Source organism: Hibiscus syriacus, unplaced genomic scaffold (genome assembly GCF_006381635.1).
Source record: "Hibiscus syriacus cultivar Baekdansim isolate YM2019G1 unplaced genomic scaffold, ASM638163v2 tig00000656_pilon, whole genome shotgun sequence".
Lineage (NCBI taxonomy): Eukaryota > Viridiplantae > Streptophyta > Magnoliopsida > Malvales > Malvaceae > Hibiscus > Hibiscus syriacus.
Window position 1 is genome coordinate 21,396 of NW_024061805.1, and position 11,790 is coordinate 33,185.

At 36.6% G+C, this 11,790-nt stretch overlaps 2 protein-coding genes and 1 pseudogene across 2 annotated transcripts; 2 read left to right on the forward strand and 1 right to left on the reverse strand.

The window, feature by feature from the left end:
- The first annotated feature begins 328 nt into the window (after positions 1 to 328).
- Positions 329 to 1,459, forward strand: LOC120209478 (annotated as a pseudogene).
- Positions 1,460 to 3,905: 2,446 nt separating this feature from the next.
- LOC120209488 (OVARIAN TUMOR DOMAIN-containing deubiquitinating enzyme 2) lies at positions 3,906 to 6,723 on the forward strand. Its single transcript, XM_039208485.1, has 9 exons — positions 3,906 to 4,021; positions 4,573 to 4,656; positions 4,763 to 4,808; positions 5,370 to 5,478; positions 5,620 to 5,711; positions 5,806 to 5,868; positions 6,140 to 6,258; positions 6,413 to 6,488; positions 6,592 to 6,723. Exons 2-9 carry the CDS (start codon positions 4,592 to 4,594, stop codon positions 6,646 to 6,648), a joined length of 627 nt encoding a protein of 208 aa, XP_039064416.1. The 5' UTR covers positions 3,906 to 4,021; positions 4,573 to 4,591; the 3' UTR covers positions 6,649 to 6,723.
- A 614-nt stretch (positions 6,724 to 7,337) lies between these two features.
- Positions 7,338 to 11,225, reverse strand: LOC120209496. The gene is made up of 3 exons (XM_039208495.1): positions 10,613 to 11,225; positions 9,851 to 9,973; positions 7,338 to 9,248 (listed from the first exon to the last, which is right to left on the reverse strand). The coding sequence occupies exons 1-3, from the start codon at positions 11,018 to 11,020 to the stop codon at positions 7,689 to 7,691; spliced, it is 2,091 nt and encodes a 696-aa protein (XP_039064426.1). The 5' UTR covers positions 11,021 to 11,225; the 3' UTR covers positions 7,338 to 7,688.
- Between the last annotated feature and the right edge of the window lie 565 nt (positions 11,226 to 11,790).

Genomic DNA, 11,790 nt, shown 5'->3' on the forward strand with positions numbered 1-11,790 from the left:
ATCCCTTCAAAATTTTAAATTTTTATTTAATTTAAGTGTTTTTCTTCGTATTTTATACTAATAGTATAATTTCACACTTTTGAAATTATATAATTCTATGCATCTAAATGATGAAATCACTGCATTAAAAGATTACTGATATTCAGACTCGAATTCAGATTCGAATGAGACCTATCATGTACATGTGCTAGTTGCGTCACGGTGAGAATCTAATATACGTTCCCCCTTGATTATTATCCGTGCATACATTAGTTTAGCTTCGAGGCTTAGCCCCCATCATAAATGCCGCCCTTCATTCTTGACCCTATAAATGCTTTACAAACTCCCCCCCATCTCCCTCAAATAGCCTCTTTCATTTCCCATACACATTCAAACAACGAGAGATTCACCGCATTTCTTTTCCCAGATCTATTTCCCAATGTTAATGGAGTGGTTTTCATGCACAACCGAGGCAGCATTCAGGCACGGCGGAGCCATCTCTTTCCGGGTTTTCGCCGCCGTGAAAGACCTCCAAATCGAGTCCTTCATTCGAGTGTTGAGGAGAACCCTCTTTGCCACTTTCACCTGCATTTTTGCACTAGGTATATAATATAAATATGCATACACGTATATAGATACGATGAATGCATTTGTAGTTTTTTTTACAGCTTACATGGAAATATGTAAACAGGAGGATCCATGGTGGGAACTGTGGTTGGAGCGATGAAAGGGCAGACGACAGAAACAGGGTTTGTGAGGGGAGCTGGAATCGGAGCTGTTACAGGTGCAATCACAGCCGTTCAATTGCTGGAATCATTGGTTGATGGGGAGTCATTATCAAAGGTAGTATATATGGAGGGTAGAATTTGCCAATTCAAGCCCCCTGAGAAAATAATTTCCAGATGACCATATTTTCACCATTATTGCATTCATTATTTCATCCCTTCTTTAATTTTTTGCTGTTTTATAGGTAGCTTTATTAGTTAGCTTAGTAAATGGGAAGGTGTTCGTTGAGTGGGTTAGTCCAGCAGTGCTGAAAGCTTACCAATGGCAAGTGAGTAAACTTTCTCAGTAACCAAACAAACCTTTTCCCTCCCCCCCCCCCCTCTCTCTCTCTCTCCTTTTTTCTAATTTCGGTTCTGTATTTCAGATGAACTCGGTTGAATCAACGTATAGAGAAATCTCAGACATTTACGACGTGAATGGAGCAAAGGGTTTGTCTACAAATCGAATTCGAAAGCTTCCGGTGTTCGAATTTCGATCGAGAGAGATGATCAAATCCATGGAGGAGTCTTGTTGCTCGATTTGCTTGCGGGGTCTAAAGGAAGGAGAAATGGGGAGAAATCTTCCGAGATGCGGGCATGTCTTCCACTTGAACTGCATAGATGAATGGCTAAGCCGACAAGGCACTTGTCCCATGTGTAGAGAACATGTTTTTAATGATGTTAACCAGGAATTGTAAATCACGTCAAAATTTTGATTCACCAAGAACAACAAAAATGTTTTTTTTTGGGTTCTCCTTCGATGTTCCAACGTACAAATTTGGAGAATGAGAATGAATGGCGGTAGAGATGAAAAGAAAATGTTGTAGTTATACTTCATTGCAACCTTTCATTTGAGCTTTGATTCACTTGTAAAAGTGTTGTACAAGCCATTTCAAAACAGATAAATCTGTCGACTAATCACCGTTGCAGTGATAAAAAACTTGTCTCGTTTAGCTTCTTATTGACGGCCAAATCTAATATTCAAACTTCAACTATAGCTTCCCAAATGATCACTCTAAAAGTTATAAAATGATTATTATATTTATCAAACTATTACAAAATAGTCATTATGATGTTATAAAAATTGCAAAAGCTCGATCAATTTATTAAATATTTTATAATTTTCGATAAATGTAATGATCATTTTATAATTTTTGAAAGTTTAATGATTAGAATAATCATCTAAACATAGTTAGACCACCTCTAATAAACTTTACTTCTTTGATGAAAAAAAAAGTAACCTTAAGAAAATCATTTTCAAGAATATAAATGAAGTGCGAAAAGAATGGACTGTGGATTTAAGATTCAAACAAATCCATTTCTAAGCCCAAACCTTTAAAAATCATTGTCTGAAATAATCGGCAAAATTGACCCAACGTTATAGGCGGGTTAATTATTTAGCCCAATACAACACCAAACAAATTATATAGGGATCTACGACAAATACTACAATGCAGGAGAAAACCATTACGTCGGTGTGATAGGTTTTCTTGCATTATAACATTTGTCGTAAATTTCAAAATAATTTTAAAGATGACCTAACGAGCTAAATATTTTATCCGATTCACTGATAACCTATTCAGTCAATTTTGCGATTTCAGGTTTGGGCTTCACCAACCGAAGGGTCGATCTAGGGAACATCGAAAACCAAACACGGAATCCTTCTCGGTTCATAAATTACAACACCTCTTGTTTTCCAGGTTTTTTCCCCCAGTACAGCTTCAGCTGGCTATATACATGCATAAAACACAAACAAAACACCATAGAAAAAGAGACCAAAGATGGAAATTTGAGAGAGAACAGTGTGAAAATGACTTGGTGTAGTTTAAGACCAATCAATGTTCCGACTATCGATGTCGGCTTGCCACTACTAGCTAACCGGTAAGGTACTACTCCTTCAGACCGTGCCAATGCCGGTGTGTCGCGTACATATCAACACACCGGTGTGGTCGTAGAGTTCCGGAATATAAACGAGGTTCCTTCGTGTCGTGTCTATGTGGTATTTTTTCAGACCGGAAGTAGAGGATCAAACGGAGCAGGTAACCTAGGAACATATGAACTAATGTCCCCGTAAATTTGCCACCGAGTACATGATGGTACAGAGCTATGCAAATCTATGGGTACTCAGAGCAGTCAATCTCTATTCTTCGTTTTTGGATACCCGATTTCGATTATTGGAAATTAGGGTACCATGTGTAATACGATCAAATAATAAATAACTAAGGGTAAATTATATATTTAGTACCTAACTTATTAGTTTTGATTCGTTTTAGTATCACACGATTAAAAACTTAACCGGTATTTTGCAAGCGGCACCTTTTTAAGTGTAAGTTGCATAATTTATCACCCAACTATCTTTTCAGTCTTATTTTGGTCACTAAAGTTTATTTTTTTAATTTAATTACCTAACTTTCAAATTACCCCTAAATTAATTACTCAATTTTCGTTTTAGTCATTTAAAAGTTGAGTAGTTAAATTTAAATTTTAGTACCAGAATATGAGTGAGAAGATATTTGAGTGATGAATGATGTAATTTACCTATAAAAATACAATACCGTTAACTTTTTAATAAAGATGTACTAAAATGAAATAAAAATTAAAATATTAAATGTTATGCATGATTTTAAAAAAATTGAAAGTTTAAATATTAAAAATGATCAAAATTGATAGTTTAAATACTAAACACATAATTTATCCAATAATTAATGATTGAGTATCGATGTTATTGATAATCGAATTAATAGTTAATTAAACCATAAAACAACACCCTTGGAAGTCTATTCAAATATTATTCTTTTATCTATTAAAAAATATTCTTTTATCATATTTCTATTAGTTTAATTTAAAATAAAGATAGGATAAAAAAATAATATGTTTGACAAACCATTATATAAAATCATGGATATTTTAAAGCCAACATTAGATATTTCCCTGAAAAGTGGGGCCAAGGGACAAGTGGAGATGACACATTTAGCCATTTAGGTCATATTTAGATAGATGACTAGATTGATTTTTATTTTAATTACTAAATAAAAATTAAATTATTAAATTTTTGTTTTAATTTCAGTCTAATAAACTACAATTAGCCACGAATTTAACATAATAATCTTGAAATTTGTATCATAAAGTAAGAATACACGTGGGGTCCATTTGTTTATCTTTTGAAGTCCCTTTATTTTAAAGTTATATCATTGTCGGTGTCGATTCTAGATCTGGGGGCATTTGTTCTTTCGTGATAACATTCGGTTCTTCTGTATTTCCTTTGAATTGCATTTCAGGTGATTTAATTTCTTTGAATTTTGACCATTCTATGTTTTTTTGGTAGTTTTCTCCGTCTGTGTTGATTTTATATTTCGTTGATAGCATCTCTTGTTCTTTGATTGAATTATTCCTTGTCGAAGGTTCAAAGTTTTGGTTTTTCTTTTACATTTTTTTGCTGTTTAGTTTGATTTTTTTCTCCATTTTTTCCTTTCATCTCTTTTGTTTAAATTGTTCAGATATCGTATATTTATTGCTAATTGCTTAAGAAAAGTTAATTTAGATTATATTAGTATATATATATTCCTGGAATTTAAAGAACTGATTGTTTGCACCAACCGAACGACCTTAGAAGGAATTGTCGTTATTTCTTGAGGTCTCGAATTCGAGCCCCAGGAATGACAGGGTGTGAGCGTGAGCGTTCAATTTCAAATGATTGAGATTTATCTTTGAACATATATTGTCTTATATTTAGCTAGATTAATAGAAGAAATAACCGATTGCTTAGCTATTTCCATTATCAATTATTTAATCATATATTGATGCAAGACAATTTTGTGTTTTTTATTAGGTGCATAATTATTTGGAGAATGGAAGGTATTGTTGTTAGAAGGGTTATTCCCTCGGACAACAGCTGCCTTTTCAATGCTGTTGGGTTAGCACATTAAACTACTGGATTGTTAAGTTTCTAGTGTTTATTAGTTTGATTGGTGTGATTATTGTTTACTTGAGATCGTCGCTCTTCATTTCCTCACTTGTAGGTATGTTATGGACCATGCCAAGAGCAAAGCTCCGGAATTGAGACAGGTTCTTATCTGCATTATCTCATTATTATTTTTTTGTTGGAGCACTTTGTTTTGGTCATTATGTTATTTTATGTTTGCCTGGTGATTCAAGACATGTTGAAACTTTTTATGCAGTTTATGTTACCTAGTCAATTCTAGTATTTAGACTTCGATCTGTAGGTAGAATGGTTACAAAATAGGAAGCTTTATATGTAGGTATGCAAATCCATACAGCTGGGGCTTCAATGGAAAATGTTCAAGATTACCGTGTTACTAACATTACCGTATATAGCTTGTTTGGTATTTTAAATGAAGTCCGTGCTTTGCTATGTTCGCGTTATATTACTACTGTAATCTCTGATGGCTCTACGAGAGGTATGACATGCTTCGTTATTGAGTCATTATCACTGCTATATATGCTGCATTCATCTGGAATGCCATAGTAGATGGAACAATCAATGTGTTTTAGCTTGAAGGTGGAAATCTATGAGCATACATTAAGCGTCAATATAAGGCCATTTATCCTTACCATTTTAATGCAATTTTGTTTTCGTAACCTAGTGTGATCGATGACTGTTTGAAGGTTATAGAGGCAACAGTGGCAAGTGACCCAACGAAATATTCTGAGGTGTTTCTTGGAAAGCCAAATGCAGAGTATTGTTCATGGATTCTTGACTCAGAAAAGTGGGGAGGTTAGTAGAACTCCCCCCTCATCTTTCCATGTCCATTCTAATATTAATTAATTTTATCGGAATCTATTTATTACAAGGACAGTCTTCATGTTATTTTATTAATTGGCTACTGGCCTTGGTATGTTATTTCCTGTTTTGAAGGCGCCATTGAGCTTTCAATATTAGCAGATTATTATGGACGGGAAATCGCAGCATACGATATTCAGACAACGCGTTGTGATTTGTATGGTCAGGTTAGAACTGCTGATGTTGTCACTCTTTTTTGTCTCTATCTCTAGTCGTTATTGATGCTTACACCCCCCTTTCTTACTTCGACCTTCATGACAGGAAAAGAACTACTCTGAAAGAGTCATGCTGATCTATGACGGTCTCCACTATGATGCATTGGCCGTATGTTGTTTCATGATCAATTTATTATTTTCTGAGGCTGTCATTGTCACCTTTAAAACCAGAGGAATAACACTAAGAAGGCATTAGCTGATAATAAATTGATATAAAGGAAAATTTGAGAGAATCTTTACGATATTATGACCATTAATTAGGGCATCGCAGATGCTGATTGTGTTCTTTTTCTTTCGCAATGTCTTCATCTTTACTTCTTGTTGCTGCCATTCTATTTTGTATGCTTATGTTTTCTGGTTTTTGGGGTTGGTATCAACAGATGTCTCCGTTTGAGGGTGCTCCCGAGGAGTTTGATCAAACTATATTTGCTGTACGGAAGGATAGAACCATCGGACCAGTGGAAGGTCTTGCATTGAATCTGGTTAAGGATCAACAAAGGTAGCATTTTAAAGTATTGAATATATTATATTTGTTTTTCGAGACAATGTTCGAATAATCCCCATTTTATCCTTTAACTGACCTTTTCGAGTGATGACTGATGAGCATTAGACCATAACTGATTTTGGCTAAATTTCATGTCCTTGCTGTTTAGGAAGAGAAGCTACACCGACACTGCCAACTTCACTTTGCGATGCGGTGTTTGCCAAATTGGCGTGGTCGGCCAAAAGGTCATTTTCTCCCTCGTTTATAAAGCTCACTATTTTGCATTTGATTTCACTTTATTTTCTTTTAAATACGATGCTTCTCACGTAGTTCCGTGCAAATGTTTAGGAGGCTGTTGAGCATGCACAAGCAACAGGCCATGTGAACTTTCAAGAATATAGATGATAGAAAAACCGGAGAGGTTAATGTCGTTTTATTAACTCAGCTCCACGTTATACCTACTTTGTCCATTGAACTTGTATAATTTCTATTAAAAAAAAAACTTGCATCATTTGGTTGATAAATCATCTCATCTGATTCTCAGAAAACCAAATGTTGTTGTTCCAGTTTATTTTGGGAACTGTTGTTGTAGGATCGATGTTTTGCGAGGTGAAAAATATTTACCGGTTTCTTGTTATATCATATAGCAATGAAAAACATTCAGTTACATTCATGGAATGATAAAAAGATCATAATAGTGAGATCATTCTGTTGTTTTCATGCTTGATAACTTGGGTATAATTTCCAAAAGTTTCAACCTTGATCATGCCATCAATGAATGATTCAACCTGGAAACACAAACCCCGTTTCCGGAATGTCAAAAATGGGACATTAGCTTAGTAAATGGTATTTGCAGGCATTGGCAACCAAGCATCCCTTGAAAGGCAAAGATCTTAGCCTTATAATAAAGGAAGTTGTTTATTAGATACTCATCGTTACACCTTTGAGAGAAAGAGGCGATATCGATAGATAAATTAAAATAAGCCAATCAATCGAGGTTACCATTGTGGTCCATTTTATCAATTAGGGCATAAAAGAGCGAAATATAAACATGCGCACATACATATATAAGACAAAAATTACAGAGGGAAATGATATTATTTCAGTCTACCATGAACATGTTTTCCTTGATAACCTCGAGTGATACAATACAAATGGCACGTATTGCTTTATAACATAGAGAATGGCAATGTCACCATGTAGAATTACAAGCTACGGATAAAAGAAGATGAGCCAACTAACCTGTTTCATGAGGAACATCACCCGACTCTAGGGGTAAGAACTCGATAACCGGAAAATCAGATAATCTATGGGACCAACCGGGTGTTTTCTATTGAGATTCTCCTTTAACTTTTAACTAATTCCAAACTAGCAGCAGAAGGTGCCTTGAGTATGACGAATATGTTCTCTCAGGTGGAAACCTCTGTTGAAATCACCATCAACTTCTAAATCTTCTGTTTAAGAACATGCCGTAGTTGGACCTTTTGGCTTTCCATCCTTGCCTCCAAAAGTCTTGCCTTCAAACTGTTCTTCTGTGCGCCACGAGGCCAGTCCATGCATCCTTTCATCCCTTTCATTATGTGTGAATGACTAGAGTCGGGTGAACTCCACTGTCCCGCCGAGGGACTGAAGCCACCTTTACCCGATCCTCGATCAGGGGATACAAAACTCCCAATAGATGTTCTTCCATTTGAAAGCCGGCCATGAGCTCCTTCTACGGAGACTATCTTGTAATTGTCTCCGTTGTTCGGGCATGACCTCCAAAGCCTTGCTATGGACGACACCTTCGACTTCCTAGCAGGCAATGAGCAAACTTCGCTAATCTCTGTGTTTGGGGTATCTCCATATGCATTTCCTTCCCATTCAGTTCCACTACCTGAGAAATTGCTGTCCTGGTGATTCTTGCTTGCAGATGCAGCACTTTCATCGGGTGAATAACTTGAACCCTGATCCTCGAAAGGGCTGACAGTTTCCCACCCACTCTCATCTTCCTCTATCTCATCATTCTGATTATATAGTGCGTTTGAATGTCTAGCCGTGCTGTCTTTCTTCATCATTTTCATCTCAGGACTCACTGTATGAACTTTTGAGGCATGGCTGGCAGGACTATATGCAGTACATTGTTCAATTTCCCTTTCGTTTGCTTCAGCTAACACATCTTCGAAATCAGCAAATATGTCATCCGGGTTTGCGGGCTCATATGTAAATTCCTTGATTTCTTCAACGTTAACTGACAGAGCAGCCTGTCTTAGTGATTCCACTTCTCGCAAGTCTTTCACATCAAGATTTCCAGTTCTTGACCTTAGAAAAGTTTCCAAATCAGCTATAAGCTTGTTCATTTGTGAATACCTCTCTTCAAGTGCTACCTTCGCATCAATGAGCTTCATCTTAACACGTTCTTCACGCCAGACCTCAGCCATCTGCAACATTTTTCTTTCCTCATCGACTTCCTCCCGAAGCTTCATGGAATCTCTCTTAATTTCCTCCGCTTCAGCCTTGTCTTCTCCAATTTCCTTAGCAAGCTCGTCGCATACTTCTTCAATTAGTTCTCTGGCCTTTCTTTCCTTTTCATAATCCTGCATATATTGCTTTGCCGATAACTTGGCAGCAGCCAACTCATTCACCACTTTGGAATTAACAATTTCAAGCCTCTGGCGTTTTTTCTTTTCTCGATTCAAGTCAGCTTTGACATCCTCAACAAAGGCACGTATCTTCTCATGTTCTCTACTCCGCCATGTAGCTCTTTCCTCGCTAACCTTCCTCAGGAAGTGCTCAAGTTTCTTCTTCGAGGACCGGTGCTCAGTCTCAAGCTCCTCAATGTGAGTTCGAGCCTGTGCTAGCTCAGCTTCAAGGGTAGAAACAATTGACACAGCACTTACTTGTTGGTCAATACGCTTCATGTGGTTGTAAATTTTCCGTGCCTCATCCGTTGTTTTTAAGCAGACAGGGTCCCACTTTGTTGCTCCCTCCATTGCAGAGTTTGAAAATTGAATTGAAGGCTCGATCTTAAGAAGGAAAAAAGCAGGATAAGATCAGAAGAGCAAGGAAATCAATATGCAGAGCATGCAGCAGTCTTCGTTTTCATACGTATTAAGCAAGCTACAAGTATGTTTATCCTAATTTTTCTTACAAATATCCTTTTTCGAGCGATTTCCCTAGTTTATCCAAGAGTTGAAGTGATTATTGCCACTCATCTTTATATAATCACGGTTCATGCATTCAATGGAAGTGGCCTGTAATTCTAGTTTTTTCCCTTCTAGTTTTTCTAGACTTGTCAAGAGTCTCGGATAGGAAATGAACATAAAATGTTCTAATAGGGAGATTAATAATAAATCGCTCGAGCACACGAAAACGTCCGAAAATATAGTGAAAAACAACTGATTCAACTGATTCTTCTTTTACAGAATCACCAGAATGGAACATAATAAACCCCATCTAAAAGAAATCACCAAATGTGAGTCCCACGCGTAGCACGACACATGTGCTGTGTTACGAATGAAATGACAAAAGACTTGGTTTCCTATGTGAGTTCCATTCATCATTTCCTTATTGACCAGGTAATTAAAAGTTCAAGATTTGGTTATGTAGCTCACGGATGCAAGCATACCTTACGCAGGAGGCCGTTCTTTTCGCCAGAGACCGAACTTGGGCTCTGTAATGGATCCTCTAAGCCATGATTTTTGTCCTTCTGATGATAAAGGTATGGAACACCCATAAAATCTTTACCAGACTGCAGTAAATCATAAAGTAATGAGCTTGAAATGTCCAGAATCATGATTTAAATTTCATAACAATTAAGATACAATTGTTCGTTCAAGATGGAAAAGAGTGTGAACTGTTAAGAAAGACTAATTAGGCAGCACAACTTTCAGAAGCAATTCAAACAGATGATTGAATGCATTTGTTGTGAATCAAGCAAACCCGTAATACCAGCGAATGCATAGCCCTTTCTCGAGAAAATATCCATAGAAAACCTATCAAACCATGCTCACAAAACGCCTCTCATGATTAGGAAAACAAATCTATAACAAAGCATACAATGATGACAAACTGAAAACATGATAAATGCATTGAAAAGGAAACTTTCGTGTACGAAATCATTCGAATCGATTACATTTAGCAAGTTGTGAAAGGTTCACTTCTTTGTTAGACATGCAAGGGAAATGTAAAGCATTATAAACAAAACAATGGTGGCATTGTAAAGATCAGATTCTTTTCAGCATCAGTTGCTATAGCTTCAAATATAAGCAAGAAATTAACAGTTCTTGAACTCGATTACCTTATTCTCATTAATACAAATAGTCTATAAACTGATGGGAAAAAGAGCATAAAAGAACAGATCATGGGGGAAAAGGTTAAAAATTCCAACCTTGAACCCTAACCAGTCGCTCCTGCCTGCTCCACCGGGCGCCACCGTCTCCTGCAACTGCAACCGCCTCAATCCAGCTGCAAGCTTCCTCGCGGACACTTTCGAAACACCTTGCCTCCGACTTCCACGACCACCACCTCTCCTGCAGCCATCCTCCTCGACTTCCTCCTCCTCCGCGTGCTCCTCTTCAACTCCACGACCTTTCTCTTTCTCTTTCTCTTTCTCCTCCACTTTCCATTCCATCAAAGGCGTCTCCGGCCTACTCCGCCTCCCCACAACCGGCGTACCAACGACCCGTTTCCACCTCCTGTTCCGTGTCTTCCGCTTCGTCGCCGGCTTGAGATCCGCGTCCTTCGGAATCCTACCCGATAATGCGGCGCGTAAACTAACTTTCCCCGTCACCTTCATCACTCTCTCAAACTCAGACCTCTCCCATCAGCATCCCAAAAACCAACAAAAAGAAAAATCACAAAATTCCCACTTTATAAACAACCAAAAAAAGTTCGCAAATTAGTTGGCTAAAAAAAATTTCTTCTTTTGAAGTGAAATCGAAATAAAAAAATAAACACACAAAAACAAAACAAAGAGCAAAAGCTGAGCAGAGAGAGGATCGACAGAGTGTGTTTTCCTATGTTTTTTTAACCTTTGCTTGTATAGTGGTATCTGGAAATGGAGAAATAGACGTATCTCAGATACGTATAAAGGTACGTTTATATGTATCACCGTATATTTATAAAGTCAACGTATAGTTCGGAAAGATACGGTGCCTTTTGGCGCGTACCAGGACGCGGGTTTAGTTTTGCTTGATTAGTGGTGGTGGGTTTACAGAATGACGTTGCTAGATTTCTACTCCTTAAATACGAAACTAAGCCACTTCGGATATAATTTTTTCATTTAATACTTTTCGTATAAAATTATATATTTTAAACTTACAATTTTATTTATTTATTAATCGTTATTTTTCAATTTTATAATCTTTCTAAATATAAATTAACAAATTATATATACACAATAATTTTTTAAACATACTTGTAAAATTAAAAGTTAAACTACGTATTTAGTACTTAAATTATCAGTTTTGGTATGTTTTAGTATCTAAACTTTTTAATTTTTTTTCAAAATCATACCTAATGTTTAATTTTTGTTTCTTTTTAGTATCTCGCTATTAAAAGTTTAAC